Source organism: Siniperca chuatsi, linkage group LG9 (genome assembly GCF_020085105.1).
Source record: "Siniperca chuatsi isolate FFG_IHB_CAS linkage group LG9, ASM2008510v1, whole genome shotgun sequence".
NCBI lineage: Eukaryota > Metazoa > Chordata > Actinopteri > Centrarchiformes > Sinipercidae > Siniperca > Siniperca chuatsi.
The window spans coordinates 26,598,614-26,625,510 of NC_058050.1; the positions used below are offsets into that span (position 1 = coordinate 26,598,614).

The window sequence follows — 26,897 nt, forward strand, 5'->3', positions numbered from 1 at the left end:
CATGGCAGACGTAAGAATCTATATGAAGACTCCTACAAGCGAATCCACTCTCTCAACTCCTTCAAAGTTTCACAGTCACACGACAACTTTATGTTGACAGAACTCATACTATAGATTCTATGATCTACCGCTAGCCTATGTTGCTGAGTCCAACATATGTAGGCTGACGTGTACAGTACTCTGCCTGCATGTTTTTCAGTGCAAATGCTGTGCTTTGGAGTAAGTACAATTATCAATCAATCCAAAAAAAGCAAGAAATTGTTGTGAAAAATCCTCTGTTGCACTTCATATGATATTTTCAATCAAAGAATATGTTGTCAATCTCAAACCACAACAACATTATAAAGAATCAATGTAGGCTGCTGTACAGTATATTTGCCCAAAGGCCAAGAGCAATGAGGCACACAGAAAGAGTTTCCTGTATGGCACTGCCCTCTAGTGATGACTATGAAGTTTAAGAGGTCTGGAGTAATGGAGCCCTCTTTCTTTTTCGACTTCTTGTTTAAATGCTTTATTGAACAATGCCATCATTTATAAACAATAACACATTCTAACCGTTGAAGTACAAATCCTTGGTATATGTCTGAGCAGAACAACATGAACTTTTAGAAGTAAATTAAGAATGAAACAGATGAATATCAAAGGAAAAATAAAGAGTAATAAATAATAATAGTTAAAAAAAACACTGTTCTTATAGTAAAGACTAAGCATGGTCAGGTTCGATTACAGTACAGGTTTTTCAGGTTTGTTTTAAAAAAAAAAATACTTGTATTCCTATATGCCTGAATGTACTATGAAACAGTTTTTGGTCACTGTAATTGTAATTATTCTTCCTCTCGTATACTGAACCGGAAAAGTTCCTTTCCCAAAGCAAATCTAATGTAAGTGATGGTAGACGAAACCCACAGTCCTCACTCTGTGCAAAAATGTATTCTGAAAATCAGCCCCACTTTTCTCTTCATATGTATTTTTTGTTTGAAATCGTGACCCCATTGACAGAGGGGATAGGTGTAGGGGAGGGCATTAATCAGTGCATTTTCCATCTTCTCCTTCATTACCAGTCCATACATTACAGTAAATGTGATTGGAGTGAAACAGATATGGATTTGTACATGGCTCAGCATACATTATCTCCCTGACATGCTGACCTGAAAGTTACAATAAATCCAGAAAATTACCACCACAGAAATGTATGTTTCTGAATATGAAAAAATGCTGATTCAGATAGACTTTTGATAATACTCCTGCATCCTGGGATAGTTTAGCTAAATAATCTGTATGTCCATTAAAATTTATTTTATGTTGTAATGTGCATTTTCTGAAGACATAATTATACTAATATGCTTTGTGCTGCATTTGATATTACTTTGTCATTTTGATTTTAAAGTGATAGAGTTGTAATCGAGGTTGCCACAGGCTTCTTTATATGTCGCATATGAAATGATTCATAAATCAAACACAATATAGTTGCGAATTACCTTTAAAATAACTGGATGACAGGTAGATCGATAGATCGATACATAGATCTGGAAATAGGTGTGTCTGGACATGTCCTCTGACGTGTCTTGAAACCTTTCTAATGATCCCATTGGCTCGCTTGACGTCATGACGTCTTGTTGTTGGTGAAGGGGCGGGAGCAGGACGTCGAAGGGGAGTAACGAAGCAGCAGCAGCAGAAGCGACCGAAGGATGCTCGTGTTTCAGGTGAGATTCAGTGGGATATGATGATAATTAATCTGAAGGAAAGACAGACACACGTTCCGGGGCTTCTACCACTTTACAGCTGAAGAGAAGTTCACTGACTGGAATATGCAGACAGGTTAGTAAATGCTCACTCCGAAACGTTAGCTAAGCAGACAGCGTAAGCTAAAATGGACTGATGTTAGCTAATGTGTGTTGGCTCGTGTTCAGTCAGGTTTCCTATCGTATGGGCTTATAAACTGTCTAACCTAACAGAAAAGCAGTCTTAGGCGGGTTTTACTGTAATTGAAATTACTGACCGCTATATTATTACTATTGTTACCCTACGCTATCTAGCTAAAGATAACCCTGCTAGCTTGTTTACCTAGCAGTGAGACAGAAACTGTTTTACCCATTGGAACAGGTTGAGCTGGAAAACAATGACCCACATTTTTGCTAGAAAAGCATATGCCTGCTTTTTAATCTGACGTAAACAATAATGTCATATCGTATATCATAACTAGTCAGGTACATTTTGTGTTTATATGAAGGGTTAAAAAAGTGTTGTGGCCGCTATGCGCTAGGTTATGATGAGCACAGACACCAGGTCCCGGTTTACCACCTTTCAGTGACCTCTTCGTTCACGCAGTGATTTCACGGACAGCTGCAGGTAAGTTAGTGTGGCGCTGTGCTGCTCACTGTTGTATTTGGCCTTTACAGCGTCAAAGCTTTGACAGGCCAGCACAACTGACCAGCTTTCACCTCTGACTTGTTATGAGATGTATTTACTAGAGCCTCAGCTATTCGATGATTGATCAGTTAGTTAACTGACAGAAAAATAATTGTCAACAATTTCGATAGTCGATTAATTGTTTTCATTTAAAAAAAAAAAATCTCAGTTTTCTACTTCCAGCTTTTGCAACATGAGCATTTCCTGGTTTCTTTAGTCTTCAGTGGTTGTGAACTGAATATTTTGGGTGTTTTGAATATTGGTTTGGGTTCTAGATAACTGAGATGGACATTTTTCACTATTTTCTGACATTTTATAGACCAAACTACTAATCCAGAAAATAACTGACAAATTAATGGATAATGAAAATAGTTGCAACCCTGAGACCAATACAGCTGACTTGCTTTTGCCTCTCTCTGCTCGTCATGAGATACCTGTATAAGAAGGCCCAGATTGCATTAGACCTTCTGTGGTTGCCCACTTACACAGACATGTTTTAGTGTAGAACAGGACAATTCTGTTTCAGTGAGCATTGCCTTATCAGATGGTTTGGTCTTTAGACACTATTCTGCTGTCATATCATTTCAGGTGTAGCATTTTACATTGCTCCAAGATGTGCATTTTGTACATCAGTTGTTTGTGATTGCAAATGTGAGGAATTGTCCAAAGACTGATAAATTGTTTTTATTTTTCATATATTAATAATATAATTATTATTTTATGAGAGCATCCATTCTAAATAAATGACAAAACTATACAGTGCTTAAATTTACATGACACTTTGACAACCCTCTTAATTTGTGGGGTCATTAAAAAAGGGACTTAAAAATCTAGTCACAGCCCAGAAGAGTTTGAGAAACCTTGGCCTAGAAAATAACACATGGAGTTTCTTCAATTGAGTGGTATTCTTCTTTTTAATTAATTAATTGATTTGGAAAACGGAAGAATACATATACACTAAAACCATCATCAGTCATTTAATTACTTGATCCCGGAAGAATTCAGGGTTTCGCCAAGGCAATTGCTTAGCTGAGGTGGTAAGCAACCCATCTTCTCATTATCAATTTAGTTAGATGATGACAGCCGAAACGGTAGTGCTGAGATAATTAGTCAATTATCCATTAGTCGATCAACAAGAAATTAATCTGCAACAATTTTGTTGATTGATTAATAATTTAAGTCATTTATCAAGCAAAAAATGCTAAACATTGACTGCTTCTAGCCTCTCAGATGTGAGGATTTGTTGCTTTCTCTATGTAATATCACTGTAAATTTAATCTCTCTTTTTTTTTTTTTTTACTTTTGGTCAGTCAAAATAAGCAGTTTGAAGATGTCGCCTTGCTGTGAAATCTTCTGATAGGGAATTTTCACCATTTTCTGACATGTTATAGACGAATCAATTAATTGCAAATATAATCACCAGATTACTGAGGGTAGGTTGCTCATCTCCACGGCTAAACACTGCCAGAAACCCTGGATTCTTCGGCTGGCGAGGTGTACGTTTAGTCCACTGCTGATAAAATGCTATTCCCCTTCTCTAGAGAACCAAACCTTTGACTTGCCTCTAACCTGCGACCCTCCTGCTCCTCTCCTCCAGCATGCGGTGACTGAGACCGAGGCCTGAAGGCACAGTGGGTCTGGTGGTGGTGGCAGCAGCAAGCAGCTAGCTTAGATGAAGGATGAAGAGCCCGGTGCACAGATGCAGGGATGTGGAGCACGGGCGTGGGCAGGCCAGGGCAGGAGCCAACTGCCTACAGGCTGAGCAGCGCATCCCTATCTCCAAAGACGTCATCACTTCCTCCTCCGCCTCTGCCATGTGGTTTATCAGGGACGTCTGCGGCATCGTGTGTGCTGTCATCACCTGGCTGCTGGTGTTTTACGCAGAGTTTGTGGTGTTGTTTGTAATGCTGCTGCCCTCCAAGAATCTGACGTACAGCATTGTGAACGGGACCCTTTTCAACACTCTGGCCTTCCTTGCCCTTGCCTCACACCTCAGGGCCATGTGCACTGACCCTGTAAGTGGGACTTGTTTGGTGTTATTTATACATACATATTGTAAATTAGGTGACAGACTGTCATGCTTTAACTCTCAATGTTATGCAGATAAGTTTAGCTGATGGAGCTGAACTTTCAAAAAATTATAAAAGTACGTTTAGCCTCTCCCTACTCATTTCATTATGATGATTAATGAGCTGCAAATTATGCTGAAGTCATCTACTGTGTGGTCATGTTTCTTTCTAGGGGGCGGTACCAAAAGGGAATGCTACTAAGGAATACATAGAAAGCCTTCAGCTGAAACCAGGGCAGGTGGTCTACAAATGTCCCAAGTGCTGCAGCATCAAGCCTGACCGAGCACACCACTGCAGGTAGGGCAAAAAGGACATGAAATTCTCACTGCCGCATTGGCATACACACCCAATCCCATGCTTACAGCTGCAGTGTTTTGGTGCAATGAGGATGTCAGACTGTTAATAAAATAAATAAATTCTGACTTTGGTTAATTTGTGAAATAGAAATTGCTCTTCCCAGAATGTAGTGCCCTTCAATTTCTACCAATGTCGTCTTTGTTTGTTGTTGTTGTTGCATTGGACGGTTGATACAGTATTCATTTTATTTTAATCTATTACTTTTTCCTTAACTTGCTGTCTCTCTCGCAGTGTTTGCAAACGCTGCATACGGAAGATGGACCACCACTGCCCCTGGGTCAATAACTGTGTTGGGGAGAACAACCAAAAGTACTTTGTGCTTTTCACAGTAAGTTCACAGTAAGAATAAGTCTCTTACAATGTGGGCTGACCAAAAACTTATAACTATGACTTATAACTAATAAGAATTATAAACTGAAGAAGGTTGCCAAAAACCAATTTTCAACTTTTGACAATAAGAAGATGCCCTCATATTATAGCAAACATGGAGGTTGCAATTTTTACCAGCTTTTTTGTATCTGTGTAACACTGTGTAACTCCTCTTAAAGAGGTGTTGTATGGGAAATCAGTAGTAGTTGCTATTCTAATGCAGTACAGATGCAGATAAGGATTCCTCAGTGAATACCACTCTGTTTGCAGTCAGTGTATGTGTTGAAACCTTCATTGTGTCCTCTTTTTTTCAATTTACTTTTTTTACCTAGATGTACATTGCACTCATCTCTCTCCACGCTCTGGTCATGGTGGTCTTCCATTTCCTCAACTGCTTTGAAGATGATTGGACAAGTGAGTCTTTAAAAAAAACCTCTGTAGCCCTCAATTCCCTTCACTCATAAAAAGAAAAGCCTTTCTTCAGCTACTCAGAACTGGAGTTCTAACCTTAAAATCTTTGAAATGTTTTTATCGGAATGCATCTTTTTATATCAGTAAAATAAAACAATATATTATGCTTAATTTTATATATAAACCTATATATTCTTACAACCAGTTTGTATTATTATCAGCATTGCTTTATCCACTATTTTCCTTTTTATATTCTCAGTATTTAGATGAAAATGCACATTTTAGTCATTTTTATCCTTCATAGTTTTAGTTGACGAAAAGTCATTACATTTTAGTCAACTTTTAGTCAAAGTGTTTTCTCTCTTTAAACTAAACTAATTCATTGCCATTAAAATCACACTAGTGCTGAAACTATTAGTCGATTAATATGCCTACCTGGCCTCTGAGCTAAAATCATATACAAATGTCTTCCAGAGAAAGTGCTGTGGAATCTTAGAAACAACAGTTTGACATTAAGCTTTTTCTGGTAAGAGCAAGTAAGTGAAAACGGATCGAGCATAATTACAAGTCGCTCGTCCAAATATATAGATAAATAAACTTGCAGCCTTTAAACGTTGCAGCAGCAACACGTGATGCGCATTTAGACCCATCAGGGAACAGGTCTGAAAAGCCAACACGGTTGGTTGTATTCTTCCCACCTAATTTGTAGCCTCAGGGCGTCTCTCCGTCTCCCGTTACTACAGTGATTGGTTTCCTTTCTGCCGAATTATAAATAAAGTGTGTCCGTAGATCTATTCTTTTATTCCGATGTCACGTCACATCAATCTGCACCACACGTCAGTCAATGACAGGGATGCATTGATTGTATTTTGACAGACAGACTAGACACACGATTGAGGGTAAATATCATGCATTTTGTGAATGTCCGACAGCCCACCACTAACATTTTAGTCTCGTCAACGAAAACAAAACATACATTTCGCCATAGTTTTTATTATCAAAGATCTATTTTTAGCTTGTCAACGTCTCGTCTTTGTCATGGAAAAATAGTCGTTGATGAACATTTTCGAAATTAACACTGGGTTTATGTCACCAAATTAAATGGTATGGGTTTTATATGTGTGTTTATTTGGTTGTTTTTGGACAGTTGAGTTCTATGGCACGGTGACCTAAGCGCTATCAGGCACTGGCTACGCAGGCAATCCTTACTAGTAGGATAAATTCATAGTTGGATTTGGCCTCTTCAGGGGGTTTGTTGATGATAAAAAAAGATTAAACAATAACAGTGTTTTCCTTTAATGTATGGTGCCTATGGATTAAAAAAGGGAATATTATAGGATTAATACAGTAATTGACTCCTTAGACTTTACAGCGCTGTGGGAATATTATAGTATTTCCCCTTAGGTCCTCTCCACAGCTATCAAAAATACAATGTTCACAGGTATGAATGAAATTTTGTGCAAACATTTCCATTCCTGCTGAACTCTAGTGCTGCTTCCTTTTCCAGCTGTACTTTGACGGAACTGGGTTGCAAAGCTCACTGAGAACCTTCATGAGTTGCATGTGTCGGCATGCCAGCCGCATTTTTATTATGTCTTTCGGTAATATGTACTTACTGGCATGGGAAATACCTAGAGGCCTTTACACTCCCTGAACCTGTCCTGTTTGTCATCCTGGTTGCAATGTGCCATACTGTATGTGCCTAATTTTAGACTGTTGTCTTCAACTTTATCAGTATCTGTCATATTTAGATTTAGTTCTGTTAAGGCTGAGGCACAGCTGTTTGGGGGAAGCATCAGAGCAGTCTACAGGACTCACACTGAATGACAGGTTGCAGGGTAAGACCAACTACAGTGAAGCGTGACCTGCGGACTCTCAAATAATGCTTTCATTTCATAACAAGAATTGGTGCCTGGGGAAAACTGGTTGAAATGATGGTTGAAGATGGAAACAAAATCTACCACTCATAAAGGTGCGACACCAGACTTTCGTTCCAATTCCAGTGTAATTTCCTGTTTGACTACATTCAAAAGGCAATGGAAATTTTGCATTTGGTTTACAGTTGCAAAGTTCCCACCCACAGTTAAGCCAGAACCCACCTGACGTGTTTTCATACCTGCTTAATAATTCAACATAAACCTCCAGATCCCAAACACTCAATAGCCCTACCCTTTTACTGAAGGTGACAGGTGGGCATACCTGTTGACAGCATTGCTTCAACGCTTTGCATCCTCACTGTAGTGCTGTAAACGAGTTAACAGTAGAGTGCAGTAGTTTCTTTGATTGTAGTGTATAGCAGTTCCTCATACGGCCCTCTTTTTTGCCCCTTCACTTCTTTTCCTCCATGTCCCTCCATCCCCCAGAGTGCAGTTCCTTCTCTCCTCCAGCAACAGTCATCCTCCTCATACTCCTGTGCTTTGAGGGTCTCCTCTTCCTCATCTTCACCTCTGTGATGTTCGGCACCCAAGTCCACTCCATCTGTACCGACGAGACTGTAAGTGATCCATTTAGTGACCAACAATCCTCCTCCTTATCTCACTACTTCCTTTTGCTCTTCCCCCTGCTGCTGCCACCCTTTTGCTTTTTAACATTAGCATATTTGACCTACTTCTAATTCAAACTGTTAACAGCTAACTGAAGTCTCTCATTCTGCAGCCTGATGTAGAATAAAGTGCCGCAAATTCCCTGCAAGTCTTTATTTTAAGTGAAAACAAGGTATGACAAATGAGTAACTGCCAAAAAGAAAGAAACTTCAATATTGAGTGCTTTAAAGGTAAATCTGTGGTGTCTGTGACTGCAGCATTCACAATGCTCATGGTAAGACCAGTACTTCTGCAGAGCAAGAAAGTATCAACCTCTAAATCCAGTTTGGTATTTTAGCTTTTATACTTATATCCACTTTGTACTTAATTTATCTTACCTGTATTATAGTGTATTATATTTTGATTTGCTTTGTACTTCTATTCCTTCTATTCTCAAGTGTGCATTGACGTGACAGTGAGCAGCTGTAACGAAAGAGTATTATAATACAATAAAGTATTTCTGATTCTGATAAATGTGTGGATGGTAGCAGCATAGCGGTTGTGAAATCACTGAATCTGCCAAGTGTATAGAACACTGTGCATACCTGAGAGCAGAAAATTAGATTTGAATGCAGTGCTGGGTTACCATGTGCTGTTTTTATATATATATTTAATATATATCCACTTTGGCATGTTTAGTAGCATGTGTTTAGTAGACAGCCAGCAATGCAAGAACTGCTCATTTATTTTCATTCTACATCAGCAGGGATGGATGCTGAGTTTTTCCCACAATGCTGTAGGATTTACTGTTGGCCTTTACATGGTATCCTTTACATATATTCAGCCATCAGATGCTAAACACCCCTTTGCAGGGTTCTCATTTTCAGATAAGTCAGCTAGAAACACCAAAGAGAAACTCGTGGAATTAATGTTAATTATCTAGCTAGCTACAGCTGATAAAACCTGCTGACGTCAGTTGTCATTTCAGCCAAAACATTGGTTGTCGGCTTGCTTTTGTTTACTTCTGTGGCAAATCTGCCACTGATGTCATTGTAAACTTCATACTCGCTGCAATAGGATTCAAAGCTTGACAGGTGTAGCAACAGTAACTAATACCCCAACATGAGACTGAACTCATTCAATGTGTCTTGGAGTTGGACTCATTCATATGAGACTGCCATCACAGGTTAATCTCGGGCTGTCACTGTTAGGGATTGGGATCGAGACCCAGTTCTATAAGGACCCGGTTCCAAATTTCTCGAAACCCAAAAATCAAAAAGGTCCGAGCTTATCGATACTGCTATCGAGACTAGCGGGTCCTATAACGTAACATTATGTCTCGAGCATAGGTCTTGAGAGACGAGAGTCATGTCATTTAAATCAAATCACTGTCACAAATCACATCATTGTCTAAAAGTTTTTGAATTCAATTGAATTGCCTGCCAACCACCATTAAACTAAACGAAGAATTGAAATGCCTCACGCCCTCGGCCATTTTTAATTTGGTCTATTGGTTGCTTGCTAGGATGGCTGAACGTGCAAAAAGGTCAAAGGCTTGGCAACAGTCCAGTAAAGCCAAAGATAAGGACCCAATCTCTTAAAGTGACAGTACAGACATTAACCAACACTTCCGTGTGAAAACAGAATACTTATTGAAACATAAACCAAACAGTTTCTTCAATATTTAGCCCATTTTACTAAATTAAAATGTGTCACTTGCTTTCTGGCAAATTTGATTCTGTTCAGAAATCAGTCACAGACTCACAGTTAAGCAATAAAAGCAACACCAGTTCTGTTAAGAATTTATTGTCGTCTGGTCTTTACACCAAATTAATAGAAAAGTATTGATCGTGGTATCGATAAAGACTCAGATTGTTAAGCAGTCTCGAAAATGGTATCAGTATCAATAACAATTAATGATCCCCATCCCTAGTCACTGCAGAGACTCCAGTCTGCAGTATAGTTCCATAAACCTACCAGAATTTCACTGAATAATAATTACCAAATACAGTTGAATTTCAGTTTCACATTTTTAACTGTTCATATATGACCCTCCCTCTCTCTTTCGTGTCTGAATGTGGGAGTTTTTTTACATCTCTCTCTGTCTTTGGTAAATTGTTTAAATGACGTTTATACATCTGTATTATTAAATTATATCCATACCTGTTAGACACGCCAGGTCATCAAAGCTGGACAGCGTCCAACCCAGGTCTGAATCGGCTGATTCAGGTTGAGCAGTTCAGATAGACCACAGACGTAGGTTTGAGCTGTGTGTCACTGTGTCTGTCTAAGAGTAATCAGAGTATAAGAGTGGGTGGGGCTTAGCAAACATTCAGTTCGGCCTCCATCCTTCCATTCTTTGATTTGGTCCTCAGCTGTTTCCCTCATTTTGGCAGTTACCTCAAAAGCACAGTCTGTGATCCAAATGTAAACAAAAAGGTTGCCCCATAACCAAAATTGTGAAATGAAATGTGAATGAAACCAGACAACAATAACTAAATCTCAGTTATTAATGTTTTCTTATGTGGTTTGTTAACATCAGTTATGTTTGAAAACAAAGTAAAACAGGTCTCAGTTGTGAAACACAACTTGTGTAGAACACACACCAGTGCAGGGTGGCAGTAGTCTTAAAAGTCAGTATTACAGGCCATACATTTAACCTGTAGGCTTTAAAGGTTTCGTACTTCATCTTGGCAAAGCTCGAACAATCGGCTCATAAAAGCACTTTTCACTTTTTGCTGCAGCCACAGAGGTACTGGTTTGTGTGTAAAACAACTAAGTGATGTACTTGAAAGATGCAAATGTATTTTCATAGAAAGGTCAATTTATCCCATGTATCAGTGGAAGAAGGAATCAGTATCCCCTCTATACAGTTTGGTGCCATCCTAAAATCATTCAACCTGTTGGTGTGCCTTGTATTGGAGCTCACCAAACCAAACTTCTTTTCGGGCTTTGAACTTCTTTTTGTCTGCAACTCTAGGTCCGACATATGGGAGACATTTGATCATTAAATCAAAGAGAGAGGGCTTTGACATGTAGGGGAGTGTACGACACAGAGGGAAAGGCAACATGACACAAGCAGCTGCATTATGCTTGGAGACAAAGTACTGAAATACTGGGTTTGTGGACCAGATGATTTTCAGAAACAGTTCAAGTATTTTCTTTTTCTTTTTTTTAATATTTAGTGGGTTGAAAAGAATCGGTATTTGGAATTTGGTTTGTGATTACTGACTGGGTCACAAAAGCCCACCAACTGAAGTTTGGTTGTCTCTCGTTTTCAGGGCATAGAGCAATTGAAAAAGGAAGAGAGAAGATGGGCTAAAAAAACTAAGTGGATGAACATGAGGGCGGTATTTGGACACCCTTTCTCCTTATTGTGGTTTAGTCCCTTCTCCACCCCTGACCATGGGAAGGCTGAGACCTACCAGTATGTGGTGTGAGAGCTCAGCGCAGGGAAGGAGGCGGCCGGGTCAAAACCAAAGTGGGAAGCCCTGCCCAGCCCCACAGAGCTCAGCTATGGCAGTCTGTTGCTCCCAATGCAGAACATGATTTCCATTGTATCTCCTACGCTAGCCATGGACAGCTTTCCATCTGCTTTTTGTGTTGCCAACTAAGTGCGCTATACATTTATTTTTGTGTTGCCTTGAGTGAGTCGAGTTGCAGAGAAAAAGAAAACCCTTTCAGTTTGTGAATCCTGTTTGCAAACACTGTGATGAATCTGTTTTTTCTGAGCTATTTCTCATTCTGTTCATCAGAAGCCTTCTCTTTTCTTGCTCTGTGTTTACTCTTGCTTTCCCTTAAAGGGTTAGTTCACCTAAATTCCAAAAAATCACATCTTCTCACTTATCCCTAGTGGTGTATGGCCATGCTGATAGTTTTAGTTTTAGGTGTCGAGATTTTGAGATATCCACCCCTGAAGCCGCCACTCCAGTTCAATGGAAGAGAATAGAATTTAGGGCTGCCAATAACTATTATTTTCATTATCGATAAATCTGCCAAATAAGAATCGTTGTGTTTTCGTTACCTTTAGAATAAGCCGTTTTATCTACAGAGGTCACCATATTGCACCTCAGAACGGACAAACCAAACACTGGCTCTAAATTGGGCCTTTCACGTTTTTTGCGATTTCCGTGGCCACCGTAGTTTCTCCTACACGCTTAAAAAAGGGGAGGGTGAGGCGAGTGGTATTCAAATGGTTGCAAGCTGCAATTTCGCCACTAGATGCCACTAAATCCTACACACTGTACCTTTTTAAGAAATGACTTCAACAATTATTAAAATAGTTTCTGATGAATTTTCAGTTGATTTACTAATCGCTTAATGGACTATTTGTTTCAGCTCTAATATCATTAATGGTCAAAGCACTGAAAAATGACATTAGAGAAATTCTTTGCAGAATTGATATCTTGGTTACAAAGGGTGATTCAGAGAGCTCGCTGTCTGAATAGTGTTCACTAGGACTGTTAGTTGGTAGATAGAAATTCCAAGAAAACCTTTTTACAGTAAAATCTGTGGATTAGCCAGATTGCTTCTTGAAACCGTGCAAGCACCACAAACAAGATTCCATTCACCTCCATTGTACTTGTGTGAGAACAGAAATCCAATCCTGGGCAAATAAATCCAAAACTATCTGCATGGCTGCATAGTACCAGAGGTCAGTGGAAAAATATGTCTTTTTGTAATTTGGGTGAATTGACTCTTTCAATCTTCCTCTTGTCAGACAGTAATCAGTAGTGTGTTCCAGATATGGACAAAAGAAACCTTTTTTTCTGTTAAGATGAATTTTTTGGCATTTCTGCTTTATTATGATAGTGAGAGACAGGAAAGGCAGGGGAGAGGGGGGATGACATGCAGCAAAGGGCCCGGCCCGCTGTGGTAAGGACTCAACCTTGATACATGGTGCGCGCTGTACCAGGTGAGGGACCGGTCGCCCAAAATTAACCTTTTAAATATGAATCCACTAGAATGGATTGGATGAATGGTTAGGTTACAGTAGGTTCAGGGAATCAGTCTCTACAGTCAGATTCCTTGTGGGAGCCATGCTGCAAACAGATCCATTCTAAGGCTGACCCTTTTAAATGGTGCCAAATACAGCACATACAGGAACAGTTTGGCATCGTTATTGTGGATTTTTGGTCAATTATAATAGTGAAAATGTTGTAAATACACCCAGTTTGGCAAAAAAAAAAAAAAAAGTTTCTACATAAAATGAAGTTGTGGATTGTTTCACCCACAGATCCTATATTTTCTCCTGATTCCAATTTTGATGCCTCAGCTCAGGGTATCGGCCAATATCGATTCCCAATGTAATACCAGTGCTCTGTTTCCCTTATTTAAAATCTGTACACCACACTGCGTGTGCATCCCTACTTCCAATACCCATTATTTAAATTCAAATTTATTGTAAATACTGCCCGCCCAGTGGAAAAACCCAGAGAATCCAGAAAGTAGAAGGCTGAAAATCACTTTGATAATGTTATCGGTGGCTAAATTGATTGATTGAAGTGATCCTTCAAAGTGCTGTATTTGAGCCTTACATGACAGACTGAAGTATCCCTCTTTAGAAAACCACATAGAAGACAAAAAAGTCGCAGTGCAGTTTGATCATGTGTTTTAAGTGATTTAATACCTACATGTGAAGTGTGGAACACTCTCCCTGATTCCTCTCTGATACATGCTTGACATGAACAAAGCCTTTGCTGGAGGGCACAGATGGGTTTTTTTTTTGTTTTAAGGCAGGAAGTTTCTGTTTGCTTCACCAAACAGAATCAATCTAGAATCAAAATACCAACTTGCTTTGGTCGTGGCAAGTTTTGCTGAGTCATTCTTGCAATGTTCAATGAGGAAATGAAATGATTTCAAGTCAGTACAAATGTCAACCTCAGCTTGTCTTTCAGCAGCAAAACGTGGTTGTTCGAATGTTGTCGGTAGAGTTAACATGCTGTCAACAACCATACTGTAACAAATGCTCATTCTCCCTTTTTTTGAGGAAAGGTTTTAGCCTCCCACAGTAACACCAACGCTCCCTGTGTGTGTGCGCATGAACACTTGCTCTAAGCCCATGTGGTGTTTTGATGTTGTGAGCGTGTGACAAATTCAGTGAATCCCACAGTTACATGATTATTTGGGAAGGCTTTGAAATTAAATTCCTCAAAAAAGGACACTGGCTTGGCTTTGAAAGTCAAAGGGAAGCACCGTATAAAAATGTACAACTCTGCATACATCTTATTATGCAGCAGTGGATTATTAGCTGAACTGTATTTCTGCACTATTTCAGATTACTTCAAAGCATTTAACAAAGTATTAACTTTCATCATTCACATTTACACAAGTACTAAAAAGGCTAATCCGCACTTTGTATTTATTTAAGATTTCCTCCTGTGTGACCTGCTCTGCTTTAAAGAGTGCATTTTATTCTTCTATTCTTTGTTTACATGATATTGTATGTATCCTTTGTTCTCTGAATGCATGGTACAGGTGAAGGCTAGTTTAGTAATGTATGTGAAACACTGCTGGTATGATGGTGTCAAGTCTCGCTGGTGAGAGTGACGGTGGAGATGATTTGTTTTTTACAGAAATTTGAATTATTTCTAAATATTCTTTAGATATTTCAGCACATGCGCAGAGAATAAATACTTCTCAGTTGCAATGCAAAAACTGTGTTTGCTTGCCTTTTTGAATGTATTTATTTCCCTTTGATTGTACAGGGCCAACACGCCCAAATGTGTGTTTCTACCTCTGTGTTCAAATGATAGAGAAAAGGTTTCTACTTTCCCTGCATACAGTCCGCTCACACCCTGCACTGTTCAATTTTCACTCTGTCCTTGTCTTTCATTCTGTTCCCACTTTACTGTCTGTATTCTGCCTCTTTCCTGTGCAATGTTCTCTCCACGCTCATGCATTTGTTTTGGTTGATAACTCATTCTGCCAAAAGCTTTCTGAAGCAGACAACTCTTATAATCTTGAGGAGAGGTAAGCTTGCAACAGAGGACACGTTAGCCGTCCCATCAAGCTTAACATCACAAGCATGCAGAGTTCAATCTGAAGGCCAAAGTGCGCTTCATTTCATTTCTTTTTTTTTTTTTGCTGTTTCAGATTCAACCAAACATTATGAATGAATGAGTGAGCTCTGTGATAAAAGATGCATGCGCTGTTTTGACCATTTGACCTGTTTGTGTCTTCCACAGGGGTTTATTCTTTATTTTTAAAGTGCATGCGAGTCATTTTGTATAGTGTTTTATTACATTTTGGGCATGTTTCTTAGAAAACAAATGATTCAGAACGGATACAAAAGCATTTAAAGGATAAACCTATTTTAATACAATGCTCACATGCTGAGTTATTGGTTGCTCTAATCACCTTTTGTAAGCACACTGCAAAAATGGATTCCAATGTTGCTTCAGCCATCAGAGTGAGAGAAATCAAGTGGGAATCTTCCATGACGGGCTCTCTTTCAAAAAATCAAGTTTGAACAAATGACAACTAATTTGTTCAAATTCATTTAGATGCTACCCACGTAGCGGAATTGTAAAATACGTTGCAGAATTCATGCTGCCTCAAGCTAACAGGCTAACAGGTGACTTTAGTTTTGTCGTGGTAATGTCACTGCAGTCTTATCTTTATATATAATATTCCGTTTATGATGTTGAATCCTAAATGCTTCAACACATTACTTCTCAGATGGTTTGGTGTCACAATCCATTCAGCATGGCTGGCTAGTTTCCTTCATTTTGTGTTAGCGAAGACAACAATTGGCTAATTTTCTGAGGGCATCAGGGCATGCAATAGATCAGAGTAAAAATGCATTTATACGAACGCCCCGACCCTGGTGGAGTATCAGGCACAGCCTGTTGTGCTTATACGCTGAATTTTGAACTCAAAACAGATAATTCCAGATCGATTATTTAATTATTTCCCCAAGTTTGAATGGTTGTTTGACCTTCGCACAAAAAGTGACAGCCGTAGTATCTTCCAAAGTTAGTCTTTTTAGTACTTTGTGAAACACAAAGTGCTGAGCCGTGGCAGACTGACAGGTTTGTTGCCGGTGTTGTATTGAAGTGTCCTTCCCCATACCTTATCCTGAACCCAGCCTGAGCGCTCACCTCATCCAGTCATCTCTGTGACGCCAAACCGTAACCTAACGTGAACCTAAATGAACTTACACCTAAACTGATCCCAGCCAGGAACGGGTGTTGATACGAGAAACACTGTTCAAAAGGGACGTGGACAGACACCAGCAATAAACCTACGCGTGACTGCCTGCACGAAGATTTGTGTAACTCGTTCTGCTGAAGCCTCGTATCAGCTGCAGCTGAACTTTACAATAGCGCCGCCGTCAGCCTGTCCTTTAATTGAAATCTGATGGCTCTTTTAGTCTCAACATCTTTAGTCTGATTTGGATCTGAGAAACAGGCCCAAAGAGCTGAATCATAAGTGTGTTGTTGCAGTTTTAGTCATCAACTTTGTGTCATAGTTGTGATTGATAATGCATGTAGAAAATGACAGACATCCAGTCCTTTCTGGCTCCGCTCCGTTCACCTCATTGTTGTGTCTCCTTCAGGGAATCGAGCGTCTGAAGGGAGAGACGGGGAAGTGGGGGAAGGTGCCGTGTTGGGAGGCCGTGCAGATGGCGTTCGGCGGCCCGTTCTCTCTGTCCTGGTGCAGCCCCTTCGCAGGGCTGAGCTGCAAGAAGAGCCCCCCAGAGCACGTCACCGTCCCACAGGGGGAGATCATCGAGGAGGATGTCATAGAGATACCACTGGACTAGTGCTGCCTGTGGTCAGGAAGACAGGAAGACATTTTTTCTCAGTCTGGCAGCGCTTCTGTCCAAGCAAATAAAGATCGCTTTGGAATTTGTGGACACAAGACTTTATCAGGGCTTTTTAAATAGCGAGAAACAACCTGGAATCTTTATCTACGTAAAAATATCACATGACACATCCACTTTCTCTCCCAGTGTCAATGAAGCCATTTGCAGGTGTACGGGGCAGTGAACTTAGATTTTGTGAATATCTTTACCGAACTTTAGCATCCTGGCCCTTTTTTAGAAATGTTCTGCCATGTGGAAATTATCTTTTATTACTCAACTCATGCTGCCAGATCTGCAGTATTTTCCTGGAATCACTGCGTAATGAAGCTAACTGGTGAAGCGAAGGTGCTGGAAGGACTCCGAGCTCCTGTTAGCACAACCAAAGTGTCTCTGGATTTTAAAGCGTCTCATTGAGCTGCCTCAGGAGAACACCACTAACTGTAGCACTAATGTGACACGTGAAGCATGAACAGTTTGCTTTTAACCACTTTGCTGTCTCCGATGCCTTTTTTTTTTTGAGGATTTGAATTCACCCTGTGCCTTATCTTTATTGACGAGCAAGCGTTTGAGTATGGGGAAAAACTCTCTGTATGATATATTGTTCAACTACTACTACTCCTCCGTCCAGTTCTGGTGTGTGTGTGTCTGGAGTTGCCATTTTCACCTTTATCACTCTGTTGCACATATGGAAAATAGAGGGTAACTGAGTTCATGTGGAAGAGATTTTTGTGGAATTGAGTAAGCTGCTGGATAAGGGCTTTTAACTGTTAAATGGGTGCTGGATATCATGGGACCATTCATGTTTTATCATGTTTACATTATTTTAACAAACTGTTTCATCATTGTGTGGGTTTCATCTTTAAGTTCCAAAGTAAATGGAAATATTTCATATATCTGTACATTACGAACGATATTTTTATTTTTGCTGTTAATAATCAAAGAAACAGCGTGGAATGAGTGACAGTGTATTTTTTTTTTTACAAACTCATCTGCAGTTTTACATTACATACAAAAGGTATTTACAATAAAACTGAACTTGAATTGCTGATTTTAGACAGATCTGACAAGTATGACATCTAGTGAGATGATACCAAATTAGATACCTTAACTCATTTCAGTACAAAAATACTCCTCTGCCTGTGTGTCTTTTGATATACACAAAATTCCTGAAAACAGTTAAAGTCAGCTGGTACATAATAAATAAATATATATATATATCAAAGAATGATGCTGGAATGGGAGCTACATCACTTGTCCTTTTCGCCCTCCTCCTCTGGGAGTGTCTGAAGTGTGGATCCATGAAGCACCAGCAACCCACACAGGGTGAGAGAGATGCCCACCCACCACAGAGCTGCATGGCTCTCTCCAAAAATCACCCTCCCCAGGACAGCCTGGACACACAAACAGATCACTCACTGTAAAACAGAGACTGCACGTGAGTCGGAATGCTTTCACTAAACCTTTTTTACTGTGAAGTACATTTCTTCAGTATTGTCTGAAGTAAAGCAAAGAAAGGTGAATACTAGAGCATCACAGGGGCATGCCGGGAGCTTACTGAGGAGATGAAGTTGGATGCAGTGGTAGTGACTGTGGCCCTGGCTGAAGAGGAGCAGTGTCGGAGAGCCTTGGAGAAGAAGGTCCACATGACAGCATTACAGGTGAACAGCAGGCCTCCACACAGCAGCCGCAGGGGGAAGTGGAGCTGAGTTGGGTTGAGATCTGGTTCAACTGGGGTTTCCTTTCATTTGTCACCAGACTATATGTACTGCATGTATGTAATTAGTTTTGTCTGTGAGCGTCAGTATACAACTTAAAGAGGGATTCCCAGTTTTCAGCAGGAGCAACAAGAAAGGGCAGCGTTGGGAGAAAGAGACACAGATACAACAGAGGGAGATAGATGTTATATTAAGTTCGTCTCACCCAGTCGCAGGCCGCAGTTCCACCGTGTGTTTCAGCCCAGCCGCTGAGCCCTGACTCACACATGTCTCTCAGGTAGTCTGCACCGAGGGACAGCTTGGCAGATAAAGAGGCAGCGGCACCCAAAAACCCCGCTAATGACGCGTAAAAAGACCCTGAAATCATATCTGAAGAGAAGGAAACGCACTACAGTGGCGGGAGTCTCATACCAGTGATCTCCACTGACAGCACTGTCAAGTTTGAGTTAAAGGATATGGACCGTGGTAGAAATTTTCAAAACAAAAACTTGCTTGATGAACCATAAACATTTTACAGCAGGGCCGATGGCTGCAAAGCCCAAACTTTTTAACAAATATATTTTAGGCAGTAAATATTTTTTTGGGGGGGGTCATTTTTCAGCTATATGCATACCTGAAAATACCTTTACCTAGTCCATTTAGCCAAACAGCTACACCCAAAAAATACTACTGTGTCAAAATCAATTAAACCGTAAATCACTACCATAAGAGTATATTTCTGGTGTTTTCGATGGGTGGCAAACAATCACCAAAAGACAAAGGGTAGTCGTTTTTGCTTCCGACTACCTGCACGATTTTATTTTGAAGGCGAAATACTTTTTCCGATCACATTTTCGCCATCTTGATTTCAGTTTCTCACGTCCACCAATCGCAGTAGCTCCTGAAGTCATGTGACTCGCGGCGGCACATCTTAATGACGTATGTTATGTTTTGGTGAAACCCTGTGCTTATCGAAAAATCTGTTTAGGCCTATATTTCATTTGGGTGTTTGTATTGTATTACTCCTTTTGCAATGAACAAAAATAAGGCAAGTGGCGTGTCATGGGTGAAACCAGCGGAGCCGTCCTTTCTGAAGAAGTTTAAAAATGATGTTGGTTACAAAGAAGGACCGACTGTTGACACTAAGGTATGTGATGGTTTGGCTAGTCGTGTAAGCTAGCAGCACAGACCCCGGATAACGGTAGCTCATTTGAGTGCATGACATCTTATCGTTAGCTATCGTTTTCAACAGCTTCATGTTTTATTGCATTAGGTTTTAGTGACAGTCGGCTGATTAAATAATTCAGTGATTGAAACAAGACACAACCTCCGCATTGGACCTCGAGCCGTTCATTCAAACCGCTTAACACCGCCTTCCCTTGACTACTTCTCCATCCACTGTTGCTCATCCAGCGCAGTGAATGAAACCGTTTAAACCGGGGTTAGTTCTCCCAAGAAACCTCTTTGCCTGTGTTTCATATTTCCCTCTCAGCGCCAGGCGATGCCAACACTGGATGATGACAGCGGGAGTGATCGAGAGGACGAGTTACCTCAAGTTGTGGTCCTGAAAGGTGGAAATCTGACCGCAGAGGACGTGAAGAAGATCAAGGACGAAATGCGTACTGGAGGTGGCACAGAGAAAGGTAAGACCGGCTGAGCACGAACCATCTCTTTATGTCATGAGGGCCTTTTTTGTTTCACTTGAGATGGAGGATGGTGCAATCCAGTTAAATGTTTTAATCACGTCACTGCTGATAAACTAATATTTCAGTTATGGTGTGTTTTATCAAGGCCAGCATCTAAAATTAAAAGCCCCGCCTTTGCACACTCGCTGCACCCTAAAAAGTTAGTTTTGATGAATCACACACATCCGTCTTGTCCACAGATGAACTTCCTCCTGATGGTAAAATCCTGTTCAAGAAACCAGCCAAGCGCTCCTCCTCAGACAAATTCCAGGGCATCACCGCCAGCTCCAGCAAAAAGAAGAAGAGTGATGGAGAAGAGAAGGAGAAGGAGGAGAAGAAGGAGGTGGAGAAGAAGGAGGTGAAGTCTGGAAAGAAAGTCAAAAATAACAGCCTCCTGTCTTTTGGAGGGGATGAGGAGGAAGAGGAGGACTAAATGTTAATGGTAAAATGTAAGACTGTCATACACCCATGTGACAGAAAGGAATCCAAGTGACATTTGAATATTAATGGTGAAATGTTTCATAATATTGACGAATAGGAACAGGTGTAAAATTAATACAACAGATACTGAGTTCATCCACAGTGTGCAGCCTGTCCATTCTGTAGCTTTTTTAAAGGACAGTGCCATTATTTTTGCATGTGCTAGCCCACTGACTACAAATAGCCTCTACTTGCTATTACTGCCGACCGTTCCATTCATTTCAGTACAAAAATCAACTTTCAGAGACTCAAATTGCTTGAATAAGAAATCCATCACAGTAAACATCTTGATACCATTGTTATTTTAAAGTTCCATTATCGTTGTATAGGAGGGATAATTTTCTACTCCACTTGGTACATTCAAGGACACTCAGACATCCTCAAATTGCTAGTGTCCTGAACAGAAACAGATAGGGCTGAATGATTTGAAGAAAATATATAATTGTGATCTTTCTGGCCAATATTGCAATTGTGATTGAAATTGCCTTTAAATCAACCTACAGGCTTGTATTTGTGGTCCACATAATATCAAACAAAATGTGACTGTACCAAGCATTATCACACACATGCGTCGTGTTTCTACATCAATAGAATCAGACTGTTGGTCTTTTATGAACAGCAAAGACACACCGCACTCCTCTTACAGAGTAAGCATAAATAACCCGGACACGGCCTGCAGAGAGCTTATTAACCTTTTTCTGTTGTTGGCTCGCCAGCTCACACAATCAGGGTTAAATTACTGCAGTTGAGTGCATTTGCCTGAAACTCTCACTTGATACGATTGTTAATTATGTAAATTGGAATTAAAATTGCAGCTCCTGCGAACGGAAAATTGCATTAAAAATGTCACGAGTGATTCACATGAGTGAATGCACCAACAATGAGTTTATCAGAAATGGCCCAGCTCACAGCTTCAAGAAGAGTCAATGCTAACTCATCTTTGCCAAAAAAGGCACTTTGATTCTTGACCTACCTCAAACAAGTTTGTAAAGCCCAGCCCTTTTTTTTTTCATTGAAATATTGAGCTAGTTGATTTTCATACAGTACTGAAGTGAATGGACATCCATGTAAAACTCTTTGGTCAACAGTAATGTAACACTTAGGTGATTTGTAGTTAATGGGCTAAAAAAATGGAAAACCACCAGTGTGATTCTATGTGTAATTATGTCCTTTTTCATGAAACATATGACGAGAGAACATGAGCAGTAGTTAGTGAAACAGTTAAAAGTCAGAGCGCACATTGTCAGAAACACAGGAGCAAGGCTTCTGCTGTTTGAAGGGGCTCCTCAAAACATTTGGTCGGCACTCAGTTCCACGCAAACTATGCAACTTAATCTGATAAATGGAAATCAGGCAACACCAGGTACAAAAACAGGTCAATTGATTATTGGTATTGAAATGATTAGTACGATTTTTTGCCTGATTTTACACTGACCAGTTGTCAGTCACCCGGGCGATTGCACTTAGTTCAGCTACCCTTTTTTTGAAAAGGGAATCAAAAGGAAAAACATTTTTGTTTTATGTTTTACGTTTGACAAAAATTTTAATATTGAAATCTCTTCTGGTGTAATCCGAACAGTGACAAACTTTTGATGACTACTTTTCCTGTGTACTTGGTGCCTTCCACTTTAGGAAACAATAAAACAGTGTTTCCCATCAAAGAACCTGTTAAGAACACAGGCCATTCACCCCCTAGTCCCAGTAGCTCTCGGTGTCCTGCTACAGACTCTCCACCTCCTGATGCAGAACTCATTTAAGCTCATACATATTAAGATCCTTTTGTTGCTTTCCGTGGCGTCATCAGAACTGTAATTGTGTTTGCAAGTAGTGTGGAAGTGCTCATTGTAGAATGTCTAATACATTCAATGATTTATTGAATGTATGAATATATTCTAGCTTCGGCAAAGGAGCTGTAACAGTTTATGTAGAAACAATGCATTCTTGTCAATGCAGTTGTATGATTATTTAAAAAAAAAAAGTGGCTTTGTTTTTATTGTGTGTATTTTAGAGAATGGTTGTGGCTGTAACATTTGAAATATAAAACATTAAATCAACTGTACAACATCCTGCATTGTAAGGTTTATGACCAGATGTCTGCAAAACTAATGGCATTCCCATCAGCCTCTGCTTTACTTTGTGTTTAGTGCTAATAAGCCGGTGTTAGCGTGCTAACACACTGGGATACTTTCCCATAGGCAGTGCTTCAGAGAACTGTCGTCATGAATGTGCTGGTTCATCTCAGTTTTCACCACACACACGCTCCATGTACACTACATCAATGTGTTTCACGTGTTCCCCCATTCACCTTTTGCTTTAAAGGAACAGTTCAACATTTTGGGAAATACTTATTCATTTTCTTGCCAAGCGTTAGATGAGAAGGTCGATACCACTCAGGTCTGTACGGTAAATATGAAGCTACAGCCAGAAGATGATTAGCTTAGCTGAGCTACAACAAGATATAACGTGTTAATCCGTGAGCTTTAGAGGTGCTGGACTAGCTGTGTCCCCGTTTCCAGTCTTTACGCTAAGCTAGGCGGCATGAGAGTGGTATCAATCTTCAAATCTGACTGCAAGAGTGCATTTTAAGTATGCCATACTAACTTGCATCTCAGTATCATGACAAATTTTAAACTACAGTTTAAAATCTCTATCAGTTGCGCACGTTGTAGTCAAGGAACCAGTCAGACACCCAGAGGTGAAGCTCCAGACCTTTGAGGAACAGTAACATAAAGCACTTTATAGTGGCATACAGTAGGCCTTCTGTGTGGGAAAGATGCATTTTAAATATACAGTAAGTAGATGTTAATAACAGCACATTGTGCATATGAGCTAAAAGAAATAAAAACTGTTATTCCAACCTCTTTATTCAAAAAGGCATGTTTCATTCTCACACCTGCATCCAGATCATTACAATTGATGGAAGAAACCTTGACAAAACTAAATAAAATCCTTGCATTTCGTGATAGGACGCTACGCAGCCTCCATCGTCCATGTAATAAATACACTCGTCGACTCTGCTGAGCTCTGGAAATGATATTTTTTCTGTTAAGGCCAATGCTATCCTCTCCGCCTGGATTCGCTTGACTTGGTGTTCTTCTGACAAAACCTCACAACAGAATCCAAGTCGGCTCACGCAGGATGGATGTGTTTCTTGGAATATCTTCAAGAAACAAGAATCAGGTGGCCTCAATTTATAGGAAAAGTGTGTCATTTGTTTCCTGTGTGAACCACTCTCAAATCATAATACATCACATATGTTATAAGCAATAGCCACTTTTATGCCACTGGCTGCATGACAGAGCTATAGATTAAAAAAAGAAGAAGTGGAAATTCAGCCAATTAGAAAGAAGCCCTAGAGTGTGATGCTGTTCTAACCTTTTGAACGTTCCCTTCCCTTGTGTGGAAACACAAAGCCTCCTCCTGCTGACAGCTCAGAGGACTTCAGAACATTTTTTTTTAGAAATTCATGAGGGAAGAAGCAGTGGGAGCAGAGTTTGATGCTGTTACTGTACCTGTGAAGGGAGAAGCACTATCTACAGAGCGCGGTGGAACATTTGACGGGAGATCAAAGGGAATCAGGTGGACACACAGTGACGGCTGCGTGCTCCTGCCGCGGTGCTGCTTTCCATTCACACGGTGAAGAGTGTGTTTGTTAATACTCCTGGGCATCGACAGCTGAAAGGGTTTAAAGTTGGAGCAAATGAGTGCCACGCTTCAAATGGCTTTTTAATGATCACACTGGCAGACATCCCCTGTTAGCATATGCTACTAGCAACAAAAAGCAAAGCAAGTATAAGGGCCCTATTACTTTCAAGAGGAAGTGATTCCCAAATGATTTGCAGGTGAACTCGCATCCAGTGGCACTCGATCTGACTTAGTCCAATTTACCTTCAGGCGAGCCAGGCTGTTTCGTAAACCTGCAGCCAGAATGCTCATTAAAGCTGGAGTTCCAAACAGACTGCTACTCGTTTCTCAGCCTGGAGCTCAGAAACACGTGCTCGCCCTCTCTCGGGGACACGTCCTATTCCCTACGGTTGTACTGATGGGACTCTCATGCTGCTTACAGACTGAGATGGATTCTGCTGTGTGAGCAGCATATTTATTCATTAATCATCATTAACTGATCAAATGTAGACCTGGCTTCCCTAAAGCATCTTAAACAAAGATATTAATACGTTATACCCACTGAGTTGCAACTGAACACTGATAGTATGAATGTTACAGATAAGAATAACACACACAGCTTAAAAGATAATTCTGGTTTATTACAGCTTGGGTCTTAATTTCATAGTTTTGTCCAACATTTCTATCAGGTGAGATAATATTGTACTCATTTAAGTCATTGCTGAGATCTAGGAACACAGTGACATCACTACAACAAAGTCTGAAAGGGCAGGAAAGACGAGACCACTTTAAAGCGGCACTTTAACACACTAAAGGGGATTTTACACGTGAAGTTCAGTTTACTCATCACAAGGAACTCTGCCTTTGAAGAGCTGTGTAACGTCTTCTGTTGCTCTGGAGGAGCTTTCCAAAGTGTGAAAACATAACCCTGATGATGTCATCAGCCTTTCTGGAGCTTGACTCATACTAGAGACTAAAAGGCAAGATATCTCGCCCTCTGCTGCTCAAATTTGGACCGTTCCTTTTCTGATCTGTCTCCTGTGAGTCCCCGAACTTTATGGAAGTGCAGCATGAAATTGCTGGATACCGCTTTAATTGGAGGTAAAACTGAAATGGTGACATTCCCTTATTGTAGAGGGAAACTGTGCGCACAACTACGGCAAGTACAGTAGATCAAAGTTGAACCAGGAGGTAAGTCGTTAAACTGTGATTGATGTTTGAAAATGGACAGTTTGGGTGATAATTGTACTGTTTGCCTGGTTTTCTCTTCCAATAATGGTCGACTAACCTGGAGGTTTGTTTAAAACTGGACCGATCACCTGAATGCTCGCGTTCCTTGGCCAGTCTGACTTCTTTTTACTGATGTCGCTGTGTTCTGTGGTCTCAATAATTAATTTGGTGAGTAAAATGTGATTTTTACTGATAGAAAATATGAAAAATAAGACCAAGTTGTAATAAATGGGATTTATCCTTTAAGTAGCCTGTGCAGTCTGGTTCTAAAATGATATGTCAGCGCAGCGGGATGAGGCTGTACGAAGAGTGATGGCTTCTCCTTGTTGGCACATATGTGTACATGCATACTCCTGTTAATGGATTCTAAGGAGAATGTAAAGGAAATGAAACACATAAAACAGACTACCGAGTATGTTCCAACACCTGGACTTTCCAAAAGCATCTGAGCACAAACTCATAGCTCTGAAAGGAGCTGTAACTGACGGCTGGTTAAAACTAAAGAAGCAGGCTGGTGGGAAGGTCAATTTCTGTTTCGTTCCTTTTCCATTAAACTGAACAGAACTGATTTTGACCATTTCTGTCATCCTAAAATTGCTGTATGGTGTTTTCTATAGGCTCGTCTACAGGGTGTGATTTCTATCCGAATGATGCAACGCATAGAGCAGTCCCAGACTGATTCCCTGGGTTCAGGACAGCTAATCTCTCTTGCTCTCTCTGTCTCCTATCACGTTCAAGTACAAAAAAGAAAGAAAGAAAAGAAAAAAAAAGCAGGTCAAAGGTCACAGTTCCTCAGGTTAAAACCAGTGTGGGGAAGATCTCAGACTAGCCAACATCTCCCGTTCTCCGCCTCCTTGACCCCGCTTATCAGGTTAAAGGTCAGCCGGGTTCAACGCAGTCTCCTAGGTGATGGTAACATTTTCAGCCCGGACCTCCAGGTGAGGACGCTCGGTGTGACAGGGGTCTGGAGAACCTCTGGTGTTCCTTATTCATCTTGATTGGTGGATTTATTGTTGCTGCTTGTTTTTGTTGAAAGTTTTGTGTTTAAGATTTTTCCTCTCTCCCATCCACAATGCGCCTCTGTGGTGGACTTTCTATAAAGATTTCTTGGTCAGTTTCTTGCCCTTCTTGAGGGAAAGCTTGTTCTTGATGTAGCCCCGCTTCCTCTTGGCTGTCTGCAGAGGGGAAAATGACCAATACCACACTCGAGTAAAAATCAAACCTAGCTTCGACACTCT

General features: G+C 40.4%; 4 protein-coding genes across 12 annotated transcripts in view; 2 read left to right on the forward strand and 2 right to left on the reverse strand.

Moving 5' to 3' along the window:
• The first annotated feature begins 1,546 nt into the window (after positions 1–1,546).
• zdhhc3a (zinc finger DHHC-type palmitoyltransferase 3a) lies at positions 1,547–17,904 on the forward strand. Of its 7 annotated transcripts, XM_044209410.1 has the most exons (8): positions 1,637–1,818; positions 2,264–2,349; positions 4,007–4,424; positions 4,651–4,775; positions 5,067–5,163; positions 5,537–5,618; positions 7,979–8,109; positions 16,698–17,904. In XM_044209410.1, exons 3-8 carry the CDS (start codon positions 4,089–4,091, stop codon positions 16,902–16,904), a joined length of 978 nt encoding a protein of 325 aa, XP_044065345.1. In that variant the 5' UTR covers positions 1,637–1,818; positions 2,264–2,349; positions 4,007–4,088; the 3' UTR covers positions 16,905–17,904. The 7 variants fall into 7 exon arrangements, with proteins under 7 accessions (XP_044065344.1, XP_044065347.1, XP_044065348.1 ...); XM_044209409.1 differs by lacking the exon at positions 2,264–2,349 and having other exon boundaries at positions 1,547–1,703; XM_044209412.1 differs by lacking the exon at positions 2,264–2,349 and having other exon boundaries at positions 1,565–1,703; positions 3,951–4,424.
• Positions 13,745–19,402, reverse strand: tmem42a (transmembrane protein 42a). Of its 3 annotated transcripts, none has more exons than XM_044209419.1 (4): positions 18,867–19,402; positions 18,502–18,570; positions 18,198–18,337; positions 13,745–16,910 (listed from the first exon to the last, which is right to left on the reverse strand). In XM_044209419.1, the coding sequence occupies exons 1-4, from the start codon at positions 19,026–19,028 to the stop codon at positions 16,901–16,903; spliced, it is 381 nt and encodes a 126-aa protein (XP_044065354.1). In that variant the 5' UTR covers positions 19,029–19,402; the 3' UTR covers positions 13,745–16,900. The 3 variants fall into 3 exon arrangements, with proteins under 3 accessions (XP_044065354.1, XP_044065352.1, XP_044065353.1); XM_044209417.1 differs by having other exon boundaries at positions 18,502–18,648; XM_044209418.1 differs by having other exon boundaries at positions 18,193–18,337; positions 18,502–18,648.
• Positions 19,403–19,553: 151 nt separating this feature from the next.
• On the forward strand, positions 19,554–22,869 carry kiaa1143 (KIAA1143 ortholog). The gene is made up of 3 exons (XM_044209416.1): positions 19,554–19,787; positions 20,133–20,283; positions 20,526–22,869. Exons 1-3 carry the CDS (start codon positions 19,674–19,676, stop codon positions 20,756–20,758), a joined length of 498 nt encoding a protein of 165 aa, XP_044065351.1. The 5' UTR covers positions 19,554–19,673; the 3' UTR covers positions 20,759–22,869.
• A 782-nt stretch (positions 22,870–23,651) lies between these two features.
• LOC122882233 (dolichyl-diphosphooligosaccharide--protein glycosyltransferase subunit STT3B-like) overlaps positions 23,652–26,897 on the reverse strand; it is a 61,198-nt gene continuing 57,952 nt past the window's right edge. The window contains exon 16 of the mRNA XM_044209407.1: positions 23,652–26,834. Within this exon, the coding sequence (XP_044065342.1) occupies positions 26,754–26,834 (81 nt within the window). The 3' untranslated portion in view covers positions 23,652–26,753. The remainder of the gene's footprint in view (positions 26,835–26,897) is intronic.